The 26,773-nt window shown below is 34.3% G+C and overlaps 2 protein-coding genes across 3 annotated transcripts; one reads left to right on the top strand and one right to left on the bottom strand.

The window, feature by feature from the left end:
• Positions 1 to 7,040: 7,040 nt before the first annotated feature.
• LOC148285774 (protein CNPPD1) lies at positions 7,041 to 12,411 on the top strand. Its single transcript, XM_088226776.1, has 5 exons — positions 7,041 to 7,262; positions 7,379 to 7,475; positions 9,059 to 9,264; positions 9,462 to 9,590; positions 10,886 to 12,411. The coding sequence occupies exons 1-5, from the start codon at positions 7,212 to 7,214 to the stop codon at positions 11,630 to 11,632; spliced, it is 1,230 nt and encodes a 409-aa protein (XP_088082902.1). The 5' UTR covers positions 7,041 to 7,211; the 3' UTR covers positions 11,633 to 12,411.
• Positions 12,412 to 12,516: 105 nt separating this feature from the next.
• On the bottom strand, positions 12,517 to 25,603 carry LOC148285773 (transmembrane protein 65). 2 transcript variants are annotated; one of them, XM_088226977.1, is made up of 6 exons: positions 25,450 to 25,603; positions 21,287 to 21,412; positions 17,761 to 17,802; positions 15,244 to 15,311; positions 14,810 to 15,013; positions 12,517 to 12,967 (listed from the first exon to the last, which is right to left on the bottom strand). In XM_088226977.1, the coding sequence occupies exons 4-6, from the start codon at positions 15,253 to 15,255 to the stop codon at positions 12,806 to 12,808; spliced, it is 378 nt and encodes a 125-aa protein (XP_088083103.1). In that variant the 5' UTR covers positions 15,256 to 15,311; positions 17,761 to 17,802; positions 21,287 to 21,412; positions 25,450 to 25,603; the 3' UTR covers positions 12,517 to 12,805. The 2 variants fall into 2 exon arrangements, with proteins under 2 accessions (XP_088083103.1, XP_088083020.1); XM_088226894.1 differs by lacking the exon at positions 25,450 to 25,603 and adding an exon at positions 21,490 to 22,142.
• Positions 25,604 to 26,773: the final 1,170 nt, after the last annotated feature.

Genomic DNA, 26,773 nt, shown 5'->3' with positions numbered 1-26,773 from the left:
TTTCTTCAGTCTGGATGAGTGTATTCTTCCTCTAAACATCGGTTGAAAAGTTTGTGCAGCCATACAAAAATTATTTCACCACCCGCTTTTATAAACTCTGTAACAACATTATCAAAACCTTGCGCTTTTCCATTCTTCATATATTTGGCAGCAATTCTTATTTCTTCCATTCTTATCTCTGTCGTACCATCATATGCATTTAAACTTACCTGAGGAGGTGCTACAGTGCTTATATTTCCTGTATGTGTTTCATACACCTCCTCAAAGTATTCCTTCTATCTTGTTTTTATTCCACTATCATTCGTCACCATTTTTCCATCTTTTCCTTTTCCTTTTATAGCTTTCATACATCCACTTTCATTACTGTCTCGGGAATTTTTCACCGCTTTCCAGAATATCTTTATATTTTCTTGGAAGTTCTCGGTCATTTTGATTCCCTCTTTTTCTTTCAACGATTTCTTTCGTTCACACACACCTTGTTTCACCCTCTTCTTACGTTCATTATATATGTTTTTTAATTCTGCATACTTACTACCAATCGCTTTATTCACTGTCAGCAGAGTTAACCATGCTTCCTTCTTTTCTTGCACTATTTTTTTTATTCCATCGTCCCACCAAGCATCACCATTCTTTCTTCCTTGTTTCGTTATACCGCATACTTCCATCGCAGATTCACACATACCATTTTTCTAACATTCCCACATTGCATCAATACTCATATTTTCCACACATTCATCAATCAGTTCAAGATTTACGGCCCTTTCAAATTTATCTTTTATGCAATCATTTTGGAGTTTTTCAACTTTGACTCTAGAAGGAAATGTCAAATTGATAAGCATAATTTGTGAAATTGATGCTCCTTACCAAAATAAATTATGTATTGCAATTTATTGTCAATTTTTAATGGAATTTTATTGTAACTAACATATTACAACAGAGATGGAAATCATATATGAAATTCCAGGCATTAACAGGGCTTACGATCTGTTATCGGTTAGTTTAAGTGGCCACTTTATGTACAGCGTAACACTTCAACTCTCAACACTTGCAACTCCAGGTACTCACAGGTCCTAAACGCAGTTCCACCTACCACCACAACTACCACCACCCATACCATCACACCTCCCAAAGTTCAATCCCGAATGTATAATGGAATGGACCGCGCACTATTCATTGTAGACGTAACCAAAGTACAAATAGACGGCGTCACCCCAACCAACTTGTACGATATTGACTTCGGTCGATTTCTTCATAGAAATAACATCCGGACTGCCTGGAACGGAATTAAGTCCGTCGGTCGTAACCGTGTTTCTGTGCAGTTTAAGACGGCAAACGAGGCCAATGCGTTTGTAACATCTGAGATAGCCAAAAAGGCTAATTACAACGTATTTATCCCAACTTTTCAAGTTACCAAACAGGGTGTTACCAAAGGCATCCCTTCGCACTGGTCCAAACAGGACATTGTGGAGAATGCTGAGGTACCTCATAGATTTGGTAAAGTAATCAAGGCTCGACGACTAAACTATAGATCGAGTAATGGTGACGTAGTCGAATGGAAACCCTCTAACACGGTGGTTTTTACCTTTGACTCGAAATCTCTACCTTCCTATATATCCATGTTTAATGTGTCCCTCCCTGTAGAACTCTATGTGTTCTCTACTATCCAGTGTTTTAAATGCTGTAAGTATGGACATACAAAAACCGTCTATAGATCCCCACCGCGCTGCTACAAATGTGGATCCTCACACAATGGGGAGTTCTGCACGGTAGCATTGTAAGATATAAAATGTCTTAATTGTTCCGGTAACCACTCTGCCACCAGCAAGCTGTGCCCTGAGCTGAAAAGACAACAAAATATTAAACATACGATGGCTTAAAAAAGCATATCGTACGTAGAAGCAACAAAAATGTTCGGAAAAGCGACGATTTCTTACGCAGAAATCGCCCCTAAAACAACGAAGCCAAAATCGATTCCTCAACCCTCCCCATCAACATCCAAAAACAGTGGAGAAAAAATCAAGGTCAAAAAAACCGTCCTCCAAACCCAATGCTCATCACGATCCCTCACTCCTTTTTTCCCCGAATGGACAACTTCCTTCGGGATCTAACGGGGGTGCTTTCCCCAGCACAGTACCAACATCAAATAACACACTGATTTCCACCATATTGAGTATTTTACTTTCACTCCTCCAAAACAACCCTCAAATACCGTCCAACGTCACCCACCAACTTCAAAATATTGCCTCTCTCCTTAACTACTGTCATGGCTCCTCAGGTGAAGATTCTTCAGTGGAACAGTCATAGTATCGTAAACAAAAAAGAAAATCTTCTGAACACCATTCAAGAAGAATCTATCTCTCTTGCGGCTATTTCGGAGACATGGATTTTTCCGGAATCTACCATTAGATTCCGGGGATTCCACTGTCTTTGGGATGACCGTGAGGATGGGAGGGGTAGCTCTGCCCTTCTCATCAGAAACTCCCTCCCTTTTATCCCCGTCAACGTCAAGCCTGAAAGGTGTTCCTTTCAAGTGACAGCTGCAAAGGTTAATGACTTGACTATTCTATCCATATACATCTCCCCATCTAATAAACCCCCGAAGTCAATGTTGTTATCCATGTTTCAAAAATTGACTCTTCCGTTCCTTATCCTGGAGACTTTAATGCTCACCATGCCTTGTGGGGTGCTCAGACATGCGACAGGATGGAAAACGACATTGATGATCTCTTAGATGAGCTGAATATGTGTATCCTTAATGATGGCTCCCCAACTCGCTTTCAACTCTCAAATCAACAACCCAGTGCAGTGGATTTTACAATTTGCAGCGCTGCAATAGCACCATCTCTACAATGGTCAATTAGTGATGATACTCTTGGTAGTGACCATTGTCAGGTAGTGGTTAACATCGTGTTCAGCCATAGATATTGCCAAAGTGGTCTACCCCACGAGGAAAGACGTAGACCGAGATACATCACAGAAAAGGTTAAGTGGAGGGACTTCTATGATGACATTGAACTCAAAGTGAAGGAGCTGCCCACTCCGACGAATAAAAATGTAATGAAATGCTATGAAGCATTATCATCATACATCGTCGATGCAGCAGACAAACATGTTCCTAAAAGAAAAAAAAGCAATGGGAATAAACCCCCTCCAGCCCCATGGTAGGATAGCGAATGTGCGGAGGCAGTTTCGAAAAGGAAAAGGCAAGCCAAAGTTTACTCTTCAAACATGAGCCTAGAAAACCTGTTAACTTTCAAACAGGTTGAAGCCAAAACAAAAAGTCTCTTGAGAAACAAGAAAAGAAAGGGATGGAAAAACTTTTGTTGTTCTTTGTCACGAGATGTGCCAATTTCGGCCGTTTGGAACATGATACGTAGACTTAGAGGCTCTTTTACTCCTTTAGTGAAACGTCTTGAGTCCCTTGGGTGGGTTGAGGAGTTCGCCAACAGGCTAGCCCCCCAGACCGCAAATAACTGGAATGAGTCTTCCTATTGGTACCAGTTTATTAATAGAAGCTGGTTGGATCATAGCTTTAGTTTAGATGAACTGAATACTGTTCTGACTCAGCTCCAAGGATTGACGGTATCCTATATAGTTTTATCCAACACAGCAGCGATCCTACCCTCTCTTACATCTTGTCACTAATCAATATGATCTTTGAATCAGGAAACATCCCCCTTCATGGAAAATCCAATCCATCATCCCTATCCTTAAACCCAACAAAGACCCAAATTTTGGATCTTCCTACCACCCCATAGCCCTCTCCTCCACACTGTTGAAAGTGGCGGAACATATGGTGAGACAGCGCTTGGACTGGTTTGTGGAGAGCTCGAAAACTCTTCCCGAATCTCAATTTGGATTCAGGAAAAGAAAGAACACTATTGAAAGCGTGTCAATTCTGACATCCGAGATCAGAGCCACTCTGACTAGGAAAGAGTTCTTAATAGGTGTCTGCCTGGACATAAGTGGAGCATACGACAATGTTATCATTCATATCCTAGAAACTAAAATGCTGCGAATTTGAATCCCGCGAAAGCTCACTTCTTTCATAGCAAATTTGATTCTTTCCAGAAAGGTAGAAATCAGTGTTCGCGGTCATGCTGCGGTGGAGAGAGAGTTGAGCAAGGGACTGCCCCAGGGGTCTGTTCTGAGCCCAATTCTCTTCAATATCTATACGCATAACATCAGCGGCATTGTTCCTATGGAAGCAAGTTTGCTTCAGTACGCGGATGATTTTTTCATGTATGCAAGTGGGAAGGACCCAAAGAATCTAGAAAATGTTCTAAATTTAGGTATGAGTAACATCAAGAATTGGTTAGTGGAACATGGCTTAGATCTTTCGACTGGTAAAAGTAACGCCATAACCTTTTGTAGACAGCGGAAAATCCCAACCATAAAAATTCAGCACGGAGATGAGATAGTCCCGTTTACGACCCAGATTAAGTTCTTGGGAGTAATTTTGGACACTCATCTTACATGGAGCTCATACATAAACCGTATAGTAAACAAGTGTCAAGCCGGATTGAATACGTTAAGAGCCGTCTCGCGAGTATGGTGGGGGAGCCACCCTTTTATACGGAGACTTTTTTACACTGCGTATATCCGGAGTCATCTCGATTATGCCTCGTTCCTTTTAGAACCGTGTTCAAAAAAGAATCTCCAAAGACTAGACCGGATTCAATCCCAAAGTCTGAGACTAGTCATTGGAGCAATGAAGTCCTCTCCAATTAACGCTTTACAGGTAGAGGCTTCTGATGCCCCACTCGGAATGAGAAGACAATATTTGGCGGATAGGTTTTTGCTAAAATGCTCCATCCAAAAAAGTAACCTACTCATCAAAAAATTAAAACTTCTCGCTGATTGCGTGACATCATCATCCTTTTGGTTCTATAAACCGCCCCCTTTACTAGTCAACCGTTTTAATTTTTACAAATCATTTGAAGTTAACATTAACCCTAAAGAATTTCTTCCCCTTTATCGTTTTCCATTTAATGTTTCTATATACGCCCCAAAAATTGAATTCACATTCGGAGTTGAAAGCCACCTACAGCCCCGGTGTACATTCAACCGTATTCGGTCGTCAAGATGGATAGGTTGGAAAATTATCTACACTGATGGATCTCGGTCAGATTCGCCATCCCACACGGGTGCGGCCATATATTGTGAAGATAACGACTCCCAAAGATTGTACAAATTACACAATAATGCATTTGTATTTACAGCAGAATGCATTGCAATCAGAGAAGCTGTCAAGTACGCTTTAAGCTCACAATATAGCAAGTTTCTTAAACTGTCGGATTCTCTGAGTGCCTTACAAAAAATCAAATCTCCCCCATCCTCTTATCCCGAGGACGAACACTGCGTGGAAACTCGATTTCTTCTTTCTTTATCAGAGGCATCCAATAAAAGTATTTTTATGTCTTGGATCCCTATCCATTGTGGTATTCGCGGTAACGAGAGGGTGGACGAGTTGGCAAAAGAGGCGGTCCATTACGGGGATCCTGCCTATAGTAATTTCCTACCACTAGGTGATCTCCTTGTTATGACAAAGTAGAAGTAACTTCGCACATGGCAAGAATATTGGGTAGCCTCCTCCCAAGCCAAGGGAAGACACCTTTTCCAATTGAAACCAAATGTAACAGAACAACCTTGGTTCTCCAAAGTGATTCTGAACAAATTCAAGACATCTTTTATATGCAGAATGCGCATTGGACATTGTTGTAATGGTTCTCATTTGTTTAGGATCCATGTCCGGGACTCTGCCATGTGCGAATGTCAGCTTGAGGAGAAAGATCTTAATCATATTTTCTTTGGACGCACCATAAATGATTGTTATCCTGAATTCCTATCTGACCTCTCCAAAATCAGCGTCCTATTCCCTACTAATATTTTAACTCTTTTGTCCCACATTCTATTCTTTTCTAATCTAGGGTTTCTCAGCAAGCACTTTGACAATAATAACCTTTTAGTCCATGCTAGCCAATTCTCAAAAGAACCAGATTTTAATTACCGCCTTTACAAATAAATACATTAAAATAAATCCATATTTACCTAAGCCGTTACTAGGTATTACCAAATATTTTGTCTATTTTTAATGTCAATTACGATTCGATACCACGGGTTAAATTTAAATGACCGAGCGGCGAATTACCTGGAATTCCAAAACCCTTTCTATTGAAAATAATTACTTTAACAATAAATATTGACCCATATGTTTCGCTGGGGAAAAACATAAACTTTTAATAATAATTCTCAAACCGATAGCCATTAAAATAATATTTGTACTTACCAATTTACATTAAAAAAATAACAAAATGAAAACTCGAAATAAATTCCTCAGTAACTATCTTCATCAAAATTTATACATCTTCTTACGGACGCGCGCTGATTATTCTAACTTGGCATATCGTATATAAACATAAAACTTCAATAAATTTCTACGCCATCATTTTTTTTATCCGTGCTCGTGGTACATAAGGCCCTGCACCAGTGCTCCACGTACCAACGATTAATTATATATGTATGAAGGCAAGATGGTCAGTTTTACGCTTCAGATTCCAGTAAAGGAACTATAAAAACATTGCAGCTTAGAACTAAATTTAGAAATCAATATTTCACATCCACCTTGTCAGGAATCGAACCTAGGACCTCAAGTTTGGTAGGTGGACGTGCCAACCTCTACGCTAGGAGGCAAATCATTTTTAATTTTTTAATTAATGATTCCTTTTCTAATCTTCATAGGTATAAGTTAGTTGAATGATTTTGTTTCTAAGTTTCGTGAATTTTTATTTTTAATTAATTGGCTTTATATTATATACATTATAGTCTTAGTAAATAATAATTTAGTTTTATAAGAATTATTATGCAATTCTAATTATTCATATTCTATTTGAAACCCCTTAAGTCGGATCGGAGTTCCGCAATCGCAAGTTGCCCTAGGCTAAATCTTATTTATATTTTAGACACGTATGTATGGCTTGTATCCATACGCAGCTTCTCTTGTCTGTGATTGTCTATGTTTTGCATTTTAACAAAAAAATATATATCAAAATTGTCCGTGGTTTTCAGGTAGTATAATCTGTGGTAATCTGCTTGCTGCCAGATTCGGTGTCTGAATTGCGGATTAGAAAGCTAATTTGCTTATTATTATATATTCGGCGCCTACTTTTAAATACGACACTTTTATTTATAAAAATAAAATTTCGTCGACCATGTCGAATATTTCGAAAAGAAGGAAAGATTTTTCACGAAATCGATATAGGGTAAGGATATTGCGATTTGGTTGTGACGTCAACAATCTAACACATTTTTTCATGTGATCAAAACGTTTCTTAAACAATAATTTCACAAAATTCATTATATCTAACGACTTTTTCAGATGATGAACGACCATAGCGAATTTCTGCAAAGAATAACGAAATCATTATACTACGGAAAACTCCCGTCTTTGCCCTGCTTGAGCCTTCCTGTAACAGGTGATTACAAACTACAAATAAGAATTGACAAAATTAAATTAATCTTATGTTTTTTTTTTAATATTTCAAATCAAATTAACGTAATGGATCATTATTACTACTAGTTTCAATATTTTCATAAAATATGGCTTAATTTATCTGATAAATTGAAATCCTGGAGTTATTGGCATTGCAGTAGTATAACTCCGCGTATATTTGTGAAATAGGGATTGTATTTTACAAAACTTTGTTAAGAATCTTTCGTCACTTAATGTTTTAACCATAAATAGTATCTTCAATCGATGAATTTTACTGTCAACGATCACTGAAATATAGATTATTTATGAAGAAATGGAAGAATGGTTGTTCAAACATAGTCAAAATTTAATCGGGTCATGGTCCTGTGGCTAGTGTTGCGGACTCACGGATCAGAGGTCTGAGGTCGAACCCCACTCTACCCCAACTTGATTTCCATTTTCTTACTTAGTTATTTATAACTCGTTGAAAATGGCCACCAAAATGGAATTTTTAATGTAAATTATAAGGACGCTAATATTTGTTATTTTTTTCAAAAATATTTTTTATAAGCCAAAAAAGCTTAAATTCAATCATGTATGTAACAAGAGCAAATAAGAATGTGGCTTCTAAACCAAGGGTTTATATTACATGCATAGGCGTACAGTCCATTAAAATCTTGAACAAACCTTTGCTTGTGTGTGCATAACTGAACATTTTCAAATAAAATGTTCTAGCGTGCCTACTTACACAAACAAAATTAGTATGTTTACTTGGTGCACTGACAGGCACTAACACATTACATAGGGTTAATAAACATTTGAAAACAACTTACATAGGTATGCTTTTACGTTTCTTTTATGTGATTTTTGGTGTTTTTATTTATTTTTTAAATCTTTTTTATTAGTTAGAAATTATTTAACATGAATTTTTAGTGATCACTGGTTCTCTAACAATAATTTGTGAAAATTCATTAAAGAAATGAATAAAAATTTGTCTTAATTTAATTTAGACGGATAGTTTAGATTTAAGGATGTCAGGAATGCACTTTAAAACAAATAAGCCACCCAGAAAACTAAATAACTTTGATAATCGGGTTGTGGTCCTGTGGCTAGTTTCTCGGACTCACGGCTTAAAGATCCGTAGTTCGAATCACACTCTACCCCAACTTGATCCTCATTTTCTAATAGTGAGTTATTTATAACTCATTGAAAATGGCCCTCAAAATTTAATATTTGGGTATATCATAAGAACGCAAATATTTATTTAAAAAAAAAAAACTGTAATTATGGCTACCGACACAAGCAGAAAAAAAATTAGGCGCACTTACGGATACCAGTAATTGAAAAAGAAACTCGCTGCTTTTTAATTTTTGTTAATAATTACTTGTGTTTTTGGTTTTGTAACATAATTTTTTCTTTCTTATATGTATATGTTTCATGTACTTAGGTTTTAATTTTATTAAAGAAGGTAAAATCCCCAACGTGTTACTAAAAGTGGCGTTTGGATTTAGCTAAAATAATTTCTATGCTCTATAGTCTATAGGTTATGATGATCTTTTTATTTATATTTTTATTGTTGATCTCTAGAATTGTCTGCAGAACTGTTCTCAGAAGCTCAAAAGGGAAAATCACTAAAACGTCTCCATGTGGATGATGCTGCTGAACTGACTAGAAATGCCTGTGTGTCTCCATGTTCCCTAGTACTTGCGCTCCTATACCTAGAAAGATTGAAATCCCTCAACCCTGAATATGTGTCCCGCATCGCTCCTTCCGAATTATTTTTAGTATCTTTGGTAAGCTATAGTTTCTTTATCCTTTTTTCTTTCTTAGTAAGTCTCAGAAATCTTTGTAAAAGAAAAGTATGTATGATAGGTGCACCAAAGTCAAGGGTCCATGTGGAATGCGCGGTTGAAATTTAGTTACATATACATAACATATAATATTCAAATATTGAAAATTGTACGTAAATTATAAAATAAAATGTTTTCAGATGGTTTCCAATAAGTTCCTCCAGGATGATGGTGAAGAAGACGAGGTGTTTTCCGAAGAATGGGCAACATCTGGTGGTATATCGTCGGAAGCTCTGCACCGCCTAGAACGGAATTTTTTGCACGCTATTGTAAGTGGGATTTTCCTCGAAAAGTATACTTTATATATTAGGTGCTTGCCTATGAAATTGTCATTTTTACAAACTGGCCAATTTGAAAGTGGCAACTTTCGTTAGTGTAGGAATTTCAAATTTAAATATATTTTGCCATATATCCATTTTTTTTCTTTGTTATTTATTGTTCAGATATTTTCATAAACTTAATTATCGACAAGATGAAAATTCACATTATTTTTTATGTAAATTCTGCTGCGATACTAATGCGTTGCAGACGGCACACAACATCAACGATGTGTACGAGCAAAACACCGCAAGCGAATGCACTGCACATTTTTGATTTGATAGTTTCTGTTTGGGAAATTTTGACCGTAAAAATGAACCCCATGGAAGATCAGAGACTAAGGTTGAAGACAGGGAATTAAACAAAACAATATCAAGGCATTTACATAAAGTCGACAAAGTGAAAACCGGGTATCCTTTGAGCTGAATGAACACCAGCAAGCTCGCATCTATGCCTGAATTGTTGAGCCGGCACTGCACAATACCAAGGAAATTTTAAGTCCGATCGTTACTTGCGATGAGACATGAATGTTGTACGACAACCACAAGTATCGTTGCAGTGGTTGGATAAAAGAGCTCCAACTAAACAATTTCATAAACGAAAGATTACCCAAAAAAAACTTATGGTAATAGTATGTTGGTCCTATGTCTCACAGTGAAGCTTACAGTAAAACAACCGGAGCTAGTCAATCACTCATCGTCACTACTGCTTCACGACAATTCCTGGCTACAAACTTCACGGCAGAAGGTTTCTAAGCTCCAAGAACTGAAACTGGAGACTCCGTCACCCACCATGCTCGCCAAACCTCTTTCCAACTATAATTTTTTTTTTAATTTGGATAATTTTTTACAATGGAAAAAATCCAACTCCGAAGAGTCATTTAAAGATGCCTTCATGCATTTGTTGACTCCCATCCACAGGACTTATAGAGCAAAAGTATCAACTACCATTAAAATGACAAAACTGTATAGATATGGGGCAATATTTCGATTAATTCAATGGGCCTTACTTTTTACCAGATTTATAAGTACGTATAATTATCATACAATTCATTTTTTTCTCTCTTCAAAATGGCAATTTCATAGTTAAGCATTTTCCTTTCAATCCCTAGTCAGTTTTTAGCATGATAAATTTAAATGTTTTGACACCAGTAATATTTTTTATAAATCTGATTACTAAAACAGAAGTATGAGCTGACGACAGAAAGTTAACTATGAGAAACTTTATAACCTAGTCCTATTTACAGGATTGGCGTATATTTATTAGCGAGGAGCGATTCGAGTCAGCATTGGGACGGCTGGAACATCAAGTGGCCATAAAGCAATCCAGAGTACGGGGATGGTTTACATATACAGATTTAACCAATATTACCAATAACATAGAATGTTTGGGACTAATGAAGTGTTTAATGACCGTTTATGTTGCATTATCAGTAAGTTATTTAGCGAGTATTACAACATTAGTAGCCTCATCACTGATTGTTTCTCATAGCTCAATGGCAATCTTAAACAGGCCTAGTTTATTGAATATGTTTAATGTTTACACAAGTAGCATTTTCAGTGAGAATGACATAACTAATTTAAACAATAATGAAAACAGTACCTTGGTCAATGATATTTTACACTTTGAAGAAAAATTAGAACTGGACATTGATTTCATTGATATAAACCAAAATAGTATAGCAAGCCCCTCCGATTCTAATACATTTTTCTATGACAATAATACTACAAATATTGATTCAAGTTATTTAAACAAATTTTGGTCATGCACAAAAAAAGATATTTTAAATACACTCTTAAATAATTTATTAGATCCCAGCTTCGCTAACTATTTTGCAACAATAATGAAAGAATTCATGTTTAAATATGGTGAGATTACGGATGACAATGTTCTTAAAGGTACACACCCCATAGCAAAGCAATGGAAATATCAAGAAAACAGATTTTATTCAATGTTAGGACATTTACCAAAGTCAGTGTCTATATCATGCTGATGGATAACATTGTATTTTAATTCTCAGCATTCTTAAAGCACAAAAGTAAATATGTATATTTCCATGTGACAAATGTTTCACAAAATACATACATTATATTCAAAACATGCAGATTCATGGGCACTTCAACAGTTACATTAGGTTCATACTGTAAATGGGTTAAAGTAATCAAATAACCCAACATATTATATATTTTTTTATTGGATATACAGACATATTATGTATGGTTACAAATAACAGTTTCACCTGTTGCAGTTCATCACCAGTCCTAACCCTTCCTGACAATATAACATATATATACACACCCTTCCACTACATAATAATAACATATTATGTATTTTACCTTTAAAAAGATTGTATTAGTTTAATCTAATAAGTGAGAATAGTTATCATCACAGTATATATTTGGTCCAACTGTTTATAAAATATTATTTAAAACTTTAATTGAGAAGTGTTAGGTGATTGATGTTTATGTTCTTACAGAATTATTTATTTTATCACAAGACAAGCTACTAAAGTTTGACCTCTGAAATAAAATGTATTTTTATTTAATAAACATCCTTGCCAACAACTAATATACATATTTTGAAAGTTTCTTTCTCAATGTAAATAATTATGTACTACTTATAAACCAGCCGTGAAATATTCTATTTTTGGATTTTTTATATGAAAATGCTGCGCATTTTAAATGAAAACATATTTTAATTTAAAGAAATGTAATATTAAGTACCTAGGTATCTATGTCAAATATAAAAAAAATAAAAACCCCTAAACCAGAAGAATTTTACTGTCACTAATAATTACTACCTACCTCAATTCTAAATGTATCATACATATTTCTTGTACTCTTAATATTATGGAAAAATGTTTCGATAAAAACTACATTTTAGTTGTTAAATGTTTTATTTTTAAAAGTAAATGTAAGATTACATTTTAAAATACACTATACATGTGTAAAAATAACATTTGGTAACATGATTTGTAAATAATAAGGTGCAAGTAAAAAAATTCAAATGTCATCTTAATTCACAGTGATATGTTAACATATACAAAAATATAAAAGGCGTTGATTTAGTTGTCAGTAAATCTTAAGTAGGTATTAATATTCATTAAAAATAACTGTCTAAATACATATAAAGATTGAAAATTACAATCATTTAACACATAATATATTTATTTAGAAGCTGCTTTAATCTCCGGTTGCAATTTAGTATCGGTTTCTATATCTGGTTGGGACTCCACTTTGTTTTTCGGTGTTGGCTTCGGTAGGTCCTTAATAAACAGGAGAGGAATCATTCCAAGTAAGCAACCAATAGTAATGCCTAGTACTCGACCCTGTAAAAATATTTTCATTTTATCCAATCCATTAAAATACTACAATTCCTGTATATCAATCAAGTTACACCTATTTTTGTGAAATACTTTTCTGCTAAAAGTTGGAAACTGAAAAAAAAACCCTTTTTCTTTTAATTATTAATTTGACATCATCATCATTATTCCCTTTCCGCACCTAATTATTATTATGGATAACTTATGTAGCGCCATTTTCGTAATATAATACCTCAAGTCATTCTATAGATTTATAAATTTAACAATTTATTTTGTTATCACATGCTACGGATTCATTCAAACGATTTAGAGAACAAGTGGGTTTTAAGTTTTTTCCGCGTAAGACAGCTGTCAGCTAGTTCATCTGGAATGCATAGTTCCCTTAGATATTCCGGAGCAGAGTTGTGCAGTGATTTATACATAAGCCAGCAGAGTTTGTATTCCACCCTCTGTGGAAAACGTAGCCAGTGTAATTTCCGAAGTAGTAGAGTGATATGACTGAACTTAGAGATTCCGAAAATAAGTAGGCGAGTCATTTTGTTCATTGGTAGACCTGCATAGATATTATTACAATAATCGACTCTAGACACTACAAACGCATTTATTAATTGACGGGCAGCATCAACCGGTGAATTTTTGTGTATGCATTTAATTTGTCTCGGCTGGTAGAAGCATGAACTTATCGTTATACTAATTTGAGCGTCAAGAGAAAGGTCAGAATTAAGTAAGACTCCCAGTAGTTTAACAGTTGGTAGTCTTTTTTTTTTTTACTTCATCCTCCCACCTCAGTCTAAGTCTTCCAATCCTTATTTTACCCCCTGAATGTCCAGTCATGACTCTCTTAGTTACTCGCGCACCAAGCATTATTTGTACGTGTCCAGCCCATCTCAACCTGAGCAGTTTTATGTGCGTTGAGATACTAGGGGCTGTATAATTCAGCATTTTGCCTAATGCGCCACTCTTCTCCATCTTTCACGGAACTACATATTCAGCAAAGAACTCTCCTTTCAAAAATATCCAGCATCTCGGCGGACCTTACTGTCAGGGTCACTGCCTCGCATCCATATGCCAATACAGTCCTAATAATGGTCTTGTACAGGGTTATCTTCGTTTTCCTATGGACGCTTCTTGACTTAAATACTGGCAGCAAGGAGAAATATGTTCTGTTGCCTGCCGATATTTATTTCTGCAGTTCCTCGTTACATTCCGTAAGAGAGCCTAAGTATGTGAACTGGTCGACTGCCTCAAAGGATTAACTATCTCTGAACTGCACGCTACCTCTTGCTCTGTTGGATGGGTTTTGGTAGTGATAAACATTGTTTTATCTTCATTAATTCTCAAGCCCACCTCGCAGTGGTTTACAGAGGGTAGAATATTTCCTTGACAGCTGTAAAGGATCTTACAACTATATTTAGGCCATCTGACTACCTGACTACTCTTGAAACATATATGGGAGCCAGTATCAATTAATGTTTTGCGGATGACATGTTCCAGCACTAAGTTAAAGAGAGTAGGAGCCAGGCTATCCCCTTGCATAAGTCCCTGTGTAATCGTAAATGCTTCCGTTAATTTCCCTTCTGCCTTAACTTGGCTTCTTGTGTTGGTTATTGTTGCTTGTATATACATCTGTAGACTGGTGAACCAGTCTTATTAGTTCAGGCGGGATATGGAATTTTAAGAGAATTTCGTACAACTTTTCCCGGTTTATACTATCATATGCTTGCTTGAAATCGATAAAGAATTGGTAAATATCAATGTAGAATTCCCAACACTGCCAAGATTTGACGGATTGTAAATAATTGATCACATATTATTTTACTATATAATTTAATTACTATCATAATTTACCATATTTGAAGCTCTACGGCTTGCCGGCATATCCAACTGCACAGGGCTAAGTGTTGGTGGTTGAAAACCGATACGTTCAGCAAATCTTTCCACATAGAAAGCTGATCCGATACCGATGACATCACTAAATGTGTTTCCGAGTGCGGCAGCAGCCATTGTAGACAGATAAATGTATGTTCCGAGGACATGGTCAATGTAGTCGCCCTGGAAGATCCATAAAAGTGAATAAATAATAATAATAAATCTAGATTGTTTTCTGCAATCATTAACATATAAGTTAATTGCTGTTTCTTACGATCTATTAACAATATTTTGTAGTTAAAAGGTGGGATATATTTATTGCAAGAATTTAAGAGAAAATACAGAACCTTAAATATAATATTAAAGTTAACAGTATTTTAGACATAAAAATATAAAGGTAGTAAAATACTTACAGCAACAATCATTATGAAGTTATCTAAGAATCCAAAACCAATAAAGGGAATAGAATTCGCAACAGCCACTAAAAATATTTAGAAAAATATAAAATAAGGTACATTGGTAATGTTGTAAAATTAAGAAAAAAAAAATCTGCCCCTCATATTTTTAACAAAATAAAAATAGAACAGAAATGTAGTATACATGTATGTGTATAGAAACAATAAGAAAAACCTACATCTAGAACAGCCCTGGCCAACCTGCGGTCATGTATGACGACTATATAAGAGAAATCAGAATGTATTTAAAATCACATTTAAGTTATTAAAACTAATAACATTTCTATAATTACACGGAATGCATATATTCTGCTGATTTATATTTTAAAATTTTTAATTATTTTTAAAATACAGTTCTCTATGTAAAATTTTATCAGATTTTTCATAAAGAAGCTACAGTTAGCCAAGTGTTTGTTAATTTGTCTCTACATAAGCAATATAAAATGGCAAGTCTTATACAACATCATCACTCTGCTTCTGCTGAGGACAAAATACTCATTTTTAATGAAAACTTTTACCAATAAAACCTATCAATATATTCAATACTCATTTTGACAAGACTTTGTCTTGTCAGATGACTGCTTGCAAGACTCATTAAAAACAGTAATTAGGATAAAATGCAAAAGTATAGCAAGTACTTTAAGCCTCACAAAAATATTTTTATTTCCCTTTCTGCTCAGTTACCAAAATATTAAAAAAAATTAAATGCCGGTGTATTTTTTTCTTGATACGTCAAAGATGCCGCTTTCTACATTAAATCATGTGAATAAAATAACTGGTGGTCATATTATGTTAACCGTATTCTGTAAAGGGAAAATAGTATTTTTTTCTTTAAATAATATTTAAACGTTTAAGATATGAAATAAAGTGACTTTTTTATACAAAGAAATAAGTTGCTGTAATCGGCTAGTTCCTTATTTTACTAGGAATGGGCTGGACATGCTTTATCGGTACTTTTATTTATTTTTCAAGTGAAACACAATCGCTGGGGACGATGTTTTTTCTTTTTCCATAAATACTGTTAGTATAAAACATTAATATTGATAATAACATATAATAGTAATCTGTGCACAATCGCTTATATCCACCATTCACCATTGGATAGAAGCCCCGGATTGAATTCCTGAGACGGTCAACATGAAACGGCCGTATCACCCTGTAATATTGTATCATTATTAAACTAGCACCTGAAGCATGAGACAGATCGCCTTGGTTTCAATAAATTCAATATTGATATTTTTTACTACTACTACGGTCATGCCGTTTCTCCGTAGGGGTAGGCAGAGAGAATGGACCGCCACACACGTCTATCTTGGCACATATTCCTAGCTTCTTCCACATTCATACATCTTGTCATACATGCCCTTCGGTTCTGTCTGCTTTTGACATGACCAGATTTAAGATTTTGGTTTATCTGATCATACCACATCTTTCTTGGTCGTCCTCGTCTCACGTTACCGTTCATTTTCGCCATATATACTTGTTTTACCATTCTTTCGTGGTAAGTTTTTATGATTATTTTTTGACATGTATGTTATTAAAATAATTCTTTTAGGTTTTTTCTTTTCTAAAAATTGCCTAAAATTTCACCTAGCGGCCTAGAAAAGATTTAGTAAGTCTTTTAATCATAAGTACAACTTCGCACATGGCAAGAATATTGGGTAGCCTCCTCCCAAGCCAAGGGTAGAAGCTTCCAACTGAAGCCAAATGCAACAGAAAAGCCTTGGTTTTCCAAAGTGATTCTGAATAAGTTTGAGACATCCTCCATATGCAGAATGCGCATTGGGCACTGCTGCAATGGTTCTCACCTGTTCAGAATCCATGTCCGGGACTCTGCCATTTGCGAATGTCAGCTAGATGAGGAAGATTTAAACCATATTTTTTTTGGATGCCCCATAAATGATTGTTATCCTGATTTCCTATCCGACCTCCCTGCTATTAATATCCCATTCCCTATTCATATTCTAACTCTCCTGTCCCCACCCAATAAACGTGTATTTAAAATCCTATGTAAATATCTAGTTATAAATTGTGTAAAGCTGTAAATATGTTATATTATTATATGTATATATTAAATACTAACATACTAACTTGTATATTTTATATTACTAACACATGTGTAAATATGTAAATAAAAAAATACTCGACACTGGCCAGAACACCCGAGTTGAGATGTGAAAAGGCCATGAAAAAACGAAGAATAAGAAATCGTAAGTAGTTTTATACAAATTTGTTTCAGAAGAATTGAAAAGATATAATGAAGTCTTTCATTTTTATAATTAACTCTCTCACCATTCATTCTCACATAACATTCAATAACAAACATGAATGTTTTGAATAAGAAAAAGATCACTACAATCCACGAGGACTTAGGATTTTAGTTTGAAAGAAAATGATTGTACATCAAATGCTCAAAAATATGGCAGCAGAAATGAAATGATGGATGAATGGTAACATTCTTAATATAATACTTACAGTGAAATAGATCATTAGTTGTTGGTTTGGGAACTGTAGCCGCTGTGAAAAAATAATGCTGTTTAGTAAGGTAACATCAAAGTAATATTTATGATAAAATCCTTACTACCTATTTAATAACAAAGGAGCAGCTAGTTCATAAATATGTGCACAACTAGCATATCTTTATTTCTAGTGTTGAACCTATGGAAATCTCTGTTTCTCCTAAAATCAGCAATCTTTTTATGTAAATACATCAAGTTTTCATAAATATATTGACATGTGACTGTCAATATATTGTTTTTTTAAACTTATCTCCAAGCGATTCTCTGGGACTCTTATTGTAAATAGCTCAAACAGCTCTCTTCTGCAGCACGATATCTGCAGCACTTCCCCACAGCAGTATACCATAAGACATAACACTGTGGAAGTAACTGAAATATACCAATCTAGCTGTTTCAACATCAGTAAGATGTTGAATCTTTTTAACAGCGTAGGCTGCAGAACTGAGTCTGTTCAATAAATCAGATATATGTGAACCCCATTGAATCTTAGAATCTAATTTTACGCCCAAAAATACAGTGGTATCCACAATATCCAGTTCTTTATCTTTGTTTGTTTATAGTTTGTTTGATATTATGAGTTACAAGTCTTTTACATTTAGTATTTTTTTCGTTCACTAATAAATTGTTGGAATTAAAGCGTTGTTTATATCATCAATAGCCAATTGGCGTCGTTTTACTTTAAATAGAATCAATGTATCATCTGAAAATAATACAATCTCCTGATTTTTATTAACAAGATGAGGTAAGTCATTAATATAGACGAGGAATAGGAAAGGTCTTGATATGGAACTTTGTGGTACACCCATTGTAACAGTTGATCCTTGAGATCGTGTACCAGCTACATCCACCCTCTGGATTCTATCACTTAAGTATGAAGAGAGAAGATTTAATGCAGAACCTCTAATTTCATAGTGGAAAAGTTTCCTTACTAATGTATCATGGCGAACACAGTCAAATGCCATGGACAAATCACACAATGTAAAATATGCCAATGGCATCGTGTGACTCTTCCCAGGCATCGGAGATATGTTTAATTAGTGCAACGCCAGCATCGGTTGTCGATCGACTCTGCGTAAAGCCGAATTGTTTTTTATTAAGCGAAAAGTGTTTTTGAAGTTTATTTAAAATCATTTTTCCGACACATGACACTCAATAACTCGTAACCAATGCTCCGTTATAGAAAAAATCCAACATTGTTACTATTAATGAACAACTCAATTTCTAAATATTTTTTTTTTCATTTCTTGGACACTTATTTTGATGAACCAGATTAATAAGCTTAATAAACTTTTAAGCTTTAATTAAATACAATTTTGATGAAATATTTCAATGTTATTTATGTTCAAACTATTAACTTTGTGGTCAAACATTTAGATGAATGTTAGTAAATATTGAAATACTTAAAAGCATGGGCGACGCCTTGCAAAAGAACAACAAATTACAACAGGGATGGAGAATACCTTAAATAAGGGAATATGGAAGTCAAGGCATTTACAGGGCTTATGACCCGTCATTGGCTGGTTTAAGTGGCCACTTTACACACTGTGTAACATTCACCATTTTGCCTATGTTTGAACATCTATATTTCTTCAATTCTTCCATCTGTTGATTTTAGTGAAGTTAAAGAGCTGAAACCTTTATTGTTGTGAAGAGATTCATCTGACTGAATTATTTCACATACTAGGCAACGCCTGAAAACAATTTTTCAATTTTTAAACTTTAACCACTGTGTGTAAAGTGGCCACTTAAACCAGCCAATGACGGTCATAAGTCCTGTAAATGCCTTGACTTCCATTTATTTAATTTATTTATTCAGATATTTAGAACATTACAGAAAAAAGACCCAATTCATTCTAAATACAATAATAGATCACAAATTACAGTAGATAGTTATGTTATTGAAATAATATAACAAAATGTAAAAAGAAAAATTAAAAGTTAGAAAGTGCTTTCCTAAGGGAAGGCCCACTGTCGTGAAATATGTCGACATCCGAGGCGATGCGATTAAGTAGCAAGATTGCTCTACCAACCGGAATAACCATTGGCAGGATGGTTCTGCATCGCGGTAGGTAAAACAATCGATGCTGTCTTTGTCGAAGATAGTTATCAGGTACGAACAGACCTACATCCATCAGAATTTCTGAGTTATGTATGCGACCACCGATCACCTGGAAAAAGTGAACACCCAAATGAACGTCCCTCCTCCTCCATAATGACTGATAGCTTAGCATCCCCAGTAAAAAGTCGGTTGGGAAGAGCCAAGGATAATATCCACACTTTTTTAGGTACAGATAGCGCAGAAATTTTTTCTGCACTCTCTCCACCATCAAAGAGTATCGAGTCTCATGTGGCGACCAAATAATGGAACTAAACTCCAAACGACTTCTTACCAAGGAATTATACAATGTCCTCATAATCTGAGTGTTAGAAAAGATCTTGGCATTTCTAAGAACAAAACCAAGCATTTTAAGGGATTCATTACATAGATTAACTATATGAAGATTAAAAGATAACTGAGTATCAAACAACACCCCGAGATCTCTGGGCGTTGAAGCCCTTTCAAGCCTTACTCCGTCCATGAGATAACGATAGAATATTGTTTTGGATGCTCTTGTGTATGCCATTACAAAACATTTATTTTACCCTTTGCCCCCTTTTTAGATGAAAAATTACTCTATGCCCCCCTATATAATATTTATTTTTTTCACTAATATAAAACAAAAAAATGTTGTGATTTTTTTACGTACAGATCTATGGTATCATAAATAAGATTGGCGGATACTTAAATTGTTAAAATATTTACTAAATAATTCTAATGAGACAAATGCATCTGATATGCTAATATCAAATTATAAGTTTTGCAACAAAAACTACAAAATTTGTAAATAATGTCAAAGATGCTGTAAAATACAATTATTTTTTAATGCTTTTTTAAATTATATTCCCTTATTTAAGGTATTCTCCATCCCTGTTGTAATTTGTTAATCTTAATGACCCCCGAGGGGAAGAAATCCAATCTTTTGTCTATGAACATTTGGACAAACTCAAATATTGTTGCAAAAGAACCTTTCTTGCACAGCACAGGTTTGTATTTTGTGCTGTTCAGCTCAGACTATACTGTCCGCGTAATTATAAGCATACAAGGTTTTGAGTTTGATTCTCGGTGAGGAAAAGTTAAATTAAAAAAATATTCAAATAATAAATTTCGGTATTCGATTTTCATTTTCGGACTTTATATATTTCGGTGTTAAAAATGCTTCAAATAAAGTAAAAACATTCATATTATTTGACTCGTACTTACATAATTAAATGTAGTAAAACATCCACGAGGACCAAGAGTGGTAAAAAAAAAAACCAATACAGACTATTTAACTTGTAAAAATCTTATCAATGTGTGTTTAGTCTGACTAAAGGTTGGATTCAATAATTACATAAAACTAAGTTTTGTAACTAGCCAAATTAAGAATCAACAAAATACGTACCATACTTCTTCTTTAGCCAATCTTCCGGCACAGGGCAGTATGAGCCTGTGGGGTCAACATCTCCCAGTTTAGGAACCTTGCTTGGCCTACCGAACTTACTCCTCCACCTATGTGCAGCCAATTGCCCTAAAAAATTAAGGAAATATAAAATAAATAATTGGGATTCACTTAAATTACGAAAACTAAGTATAGTTGTAAACAACCTTCACATTCTTCCTTGATACGGTTTGATTCGAAACCTTGTAGAGCTGTCAGCAAGAATTTTCGTTCGTCGGCGGTCAATTTGCGAACCAGATCCTGGGCTTGGAAGTCGTTAGTCAAGGTACCCGGCATTGATGATGCAGGTTCTGACCGAAATACACTACTCGTGACAACACTTTTGTTTTCCACGGAATTAACGCATTTCGTCGGGTTAAGGAATCGTTGCTTTTCGATTCTTTTCGATAGAGCCAAGAAATATCTATCTTGGCGCTTCGATATAATGAACGCGGCATTTGTCAACAGCCGAGTCTTGCTTAACATTACAGCGATATTATAAAAAGTATAAACTGATAAACATCTTTAATAAATCTTTTATAACATCAAAATCAATACGTTAAACTACTACCGAGATCCTATTGTGAATAATATTTTTTTCCGCACATAAAATAGCAGACAGCAAAGAATGAAATCTGCAAATCGTATAACTCAAATACCACCGGCATTTATCAGTGATCTCAAAATATTGTAACACAGAATCGAAAATACACAACAGCCGTCAAAGCACAAATTATACTCTTATACGTCAAAGTGTGACATAGAGCACAGATAAAGAGCGATGATACCCAGTGTTGCCAACTCGTCACAAGCAAATGTCGCTAAACGGAGGTTCAAATGTCGCTAGAAGTAGCTAGATTTTAAGATGTCAGACGGAGGGGGGTGGCGACGAAGAGAGAGGGGGTTGGTGATGGGAGGGGGGCAAGAATTTTTGGCGATAGTTTGCACGATTACCTTCAAGTATAATTAATACTTTTAAGTAATAAAGAAATTTAAATTTGTTTAGGTTTTTATTTCATAGAAATTAAACTGGTAAAAGTAAGTAAATGTAAGTGGGTAAACAAAATGTATATTCTTAGTGCTACTGATAAAAATAAAGTGAGTAGTCAATGATTAGTACTTTAATATTAATACCAACAATATTTATTTGTGACGAAGTACTCTAAATTTAAAAAAACAGACACTATATTTATTATATTCACACAAAAAAAAACTTGAAATTACGGAACGCTTTTTATGTGCAAAATAGTGAAATAGCATCTCTATAACCATGTACATTATAACAAAAAGGTATAAATACATTATATATTTTAATACCAGAGTAAAATAAAACAAATTGTAATTTTTATTAAAAGCAAGTAATGTCACATAATATCATATCGTTATAAATTTTAATTTATTATTGATGAAAAATGCTATTAATAGTTTTTTTTTAACATTCCAATATTTTAAAATTTTTATAAAAAGTACACTTATTATTCACAAAAAATGTCATATTGATGGCAAATATATTTTATTTTAATAAAATAAACTTGAAATGTCTGTCTTCCCATTCCTTTCTACATTTTTGGGAATAAAATGTCTTCATCACAAGTGATTCGTTTTACTTTAACGTCTTTACTTTTACTTTAACGACTTTAAAGTCACTATAATTTATTTGTGGCTAAAAAAATAAAAAAGTCGTTTTCAATGTCAAAATGTCGCTTAATCTAGCGACAAAGTCGCTTTGTCAACACTTATGGTACCGTACACAGACTACAGATATCTGTGCCGTACCGTCCGTATTGTACCAACAGCGATCTACATACAGGCCTGAACACATAAACAAAATGGCCGCCGCATGGGGCTGTAGTAAATCTGTGCAGGAGTACAGCTGTCAAATGTTACTAGAGACGAGTTGCAATGAGTTGAGTTAACAGTATTATAATGTAAACCTTAAATTTTTGACGGAATTAATAATAAATAATTTAATTAAAACAATACGTATATTTATATCCGTATACATATATTATTCATTACAACATATTTCAATCATTGGAATGGTTTCAAAAATAGAATTAGACTTTTTTACTGAGTACCTATGTAAAAAAAATACAATATTAATTTGATTTGAATTCATAAATAAACCAATGAAAACAGGGTCATTCAATTTATTACACACATAATAAAACTACGATATACATATAAGTAATAGACAAATAAAAAGGTGAAAGACAGTAATGACGGTATCTACAATTACATAAAATATATCCCACCTGCCAATGAATAAAACAAAAAATTTAAGCTGTTTTATAAAATCTTAAAAACATATATATATATATATATATATTTATAATTTTTTAAAAGAAATATTTGCGTTCTTATAATTTGCCCAATTATTTCATTTTGAGGGCCATTTTCAACGAGTTGTAAATAACTCACTATTATAAAATGGGAATCAAGTTGGGGTAGAGAGGGATTCGAACTACGGACTTTTGATCTGTGAGTCCGAGACACTAGCCACAGGACCACAACCTGACTCGTACATATAGATACACATACAGATCGTACATATGGACATAAATATACTTATGAGCGTTCCTCACATATATTTATAAAAGATTTTTGGAAAACAAGTACTGTATATTGGTAGATGGCGTAATAAGGCATATGAGAAAAATAATTTAAAAAAATAAAACACAGCAGGTATCTGGAAAAAGAATATTAAAGTCGAAAATTTCAAACCACGTTTGAAAAATGAAAAAATGGTGAATCGGTGAATTTCTTCTATTAATAAATAAAAAAAAACACGTGACGTGTTGTTGATAGTTATTTAACACATATCTAATTAATTTAATATTTTATTAAAAAAAGAAAAGATTAAAAAAAAAAAAAAACATTCGCAATACGCTTTTTGCATTATTGTTTATAAAATTTGCTGATAACAATAAAAAATATATATTACGGAGTATTAACGCAAGCACATTTTTTAATCAATTAAAATTATTCAACCACGAGGTACTGCCGCCAGTGGCGATTGTGGAAAACTCCAGAAATAATCATTTAACACGACAATCCGGTGTTTTGTTTTTGGACGTAGTCTTCAAATATTGTTGTGTAAATACCTTTAAAAAGTATATTACAATTGTGCATCTGTCAGGTAAATCATCCTATAATGTGCATAACATCACTGTTCAGTGTTTTTGAACAGCGCGTACATGAATGTTACCAGCAACACAATGAAAACGACAAAATATTTTTTACTCTCAGATTAGACTACTGGTATACTAGAATATTTTTTTTGTCTTCGGGTCGTTTTTATTTGCATGAAGTAATTCTTATATTATCTCCATGATAAAATATGAGCTCGCCGTCACTCATCTGGAAGGAAAAACGCAATAACGTGTTTTTTATTTAAAAAAAATATTTATTGAAAAAGAATCATGACAAAATAAGTACAAAATTACAAATAGTTTGTACACGCATAAGTAATAATAACGTTTTTACCTCTATAATAGAGCGAAAACTCGTGTTTAGAGAGGGAGTTTGTTTTTTATTTATTATTATAGTGTAAATGTGGATATTTATTACATATTATTAACATCGCATTTTTACTATATAAAACAGATTCCTTAAAATTAGACGTTGTAATATATTGTTAGAATGATTATTTTTATAGCACTAATTTTGTGAAAATCTTCACATGGGCGCTGCACAATAAACATCTCAACACGTCTTAATTGGGATTCTGTTGAATTTTAGTGACATACGTGAGCCAGATTTCAAAATGTCTTGCAGCTACAGAGCTCACGAGGGGTTTAAATCTAACGACCATACAAACTTTACAAAAAAGTGACTTAAAAGTTTTTAATTAAAAAATAATCTCATCATTTAAAAATAAGTGATTTTAACCAAATATAAACGTTGTCAGATTAAGAAAAATATTAAAAGGAAGATGTGTGCCCGGAGCAAGGATGAACGGTGCTGTTGGATGCTCGATACCTTCGACCTCGGGACTGTAAACAAGGCCTGCCCTCTCGCGATAGGCGTGTTCGAAGAAAACAGGGAACGTTTGATTTTAGGTAAACTAATTGACGTTATGGTTTTGAGTGTCAATCCTGGAATTAATGAAAGGAGTAAGGACTTACGGTTTCCTCCCTTTGGCACTGGTCCAGAAAGACACCTTTATCGTTTGCACTGGTCACTTTGCACGTTTTCTTATATGTTGGTGATTCGAAATCACTGTCACGCTCGCGGTACGGTTTTCGTTGTTGTTCGCGATACGGTTTTTTTTGTGTTGTCACGCGTTGCTTTCTTGACTCGCCGTCAGGGAGAAGTAGGTACATTGGGATTCAAAACAAGGACCACCGGAATCAAAGGAAGGAATGGCTTGACACTTGAATAAAAGAAAATGAATCTGAAACAGGTGCACTAAAATCAACCTTGGCAAATAAATGTTATCGCAAAAGGCATAATTAACAGTTTATAAGTTTCATAATTAGCAATTCAGCCTAGTGCTGACATTTATGCATAAGAGTGAGGTAATAGAATCATAAAAACAAAGACAAAAGTAAACTGATAAATACAATCTCTCAGGCGAATGTATGCTAAAACAATATATCAAAGGTGAACATGTTAATTTATTTATTGTAAATACAGCCTAAGTCAATTACAACAGTGATACAAAGAAACATACGAGTATATGCAAGAAACTGAACAAAAAGAACAGCAAACTATGTAGCAAAGACAAACAAGGGCAATACAATAGTGGAATACAATATATTTATAAACACAATAAGGTGGCCTCCATGGTGTAGTGGTCAAGACGCTTGACTCACGCACGGAAGGTTTCGGGTTCGATTCCCGGTGAGAACACAATAATTAAAATGTGATTTTTCTCAAGCCTGGTTGTTCTGTAATGTAATTCACCACTGTAATTGGGCCCCTGTAAGAAATGAAATAAACATGTAAGATTTCGAGCTAAACCATGCCAATTCATCTTCATCCACTGTTTTAGTGGCGACGAGATCTATGATAAGCTGGAAGATCTATTCCAAAAAATTACAAGTTGTGTGACGAATTAACAAATCTACACATTCTGGACATTGGGGCATAAAAACAAAAGTTGCTATTAGAAGATTTAATAAATATCATATTTCTATTTTGTCGAGATTCTTGCATTATATAAGGCTGAGACAGACATTATCGACTAAATCAAGATATTTGCAATATGATGGAGTGCTGCGTTTGTTTGGACATGTAGAGCGAATGAATGGCAAAAAAATAGCTTAAAGGATTTACCATGCGAATGCACATTAATGAATGAAGAAAATAAGGAAGACCGAAAAAGACATGACTTAACTTGAAGAAAACTGTCATTAATGAAAAAACTGTCACAGAATCTGTAATTCAAGTCAAAATTTAGGCAAAAACTGATTTTTGTTTTTCACTCACACTTTCGAATAGTATTAT

This window comes from Micrasema longulum, unplaced genomic scaffold (assembly GCF_059751315.1).
Source record: "Micrasema longulum isolate JH-2025_06_02 unplaced genomic scaffold, ASM5975131v1 h1tg000007l, whole genome shotgun sequence".
Lineage (NCBI taxonomy): Eukaryota > Metazoa > Arthropoda > Insecta > Trichoptera > Brachycentridae > Micrasema > Micrasema longulum.
The sequence above is the reverse complement of the archived record's forward strand: the minus strand, read 5'-3'. Positions and strand labels throughout refer to the sequence as shown.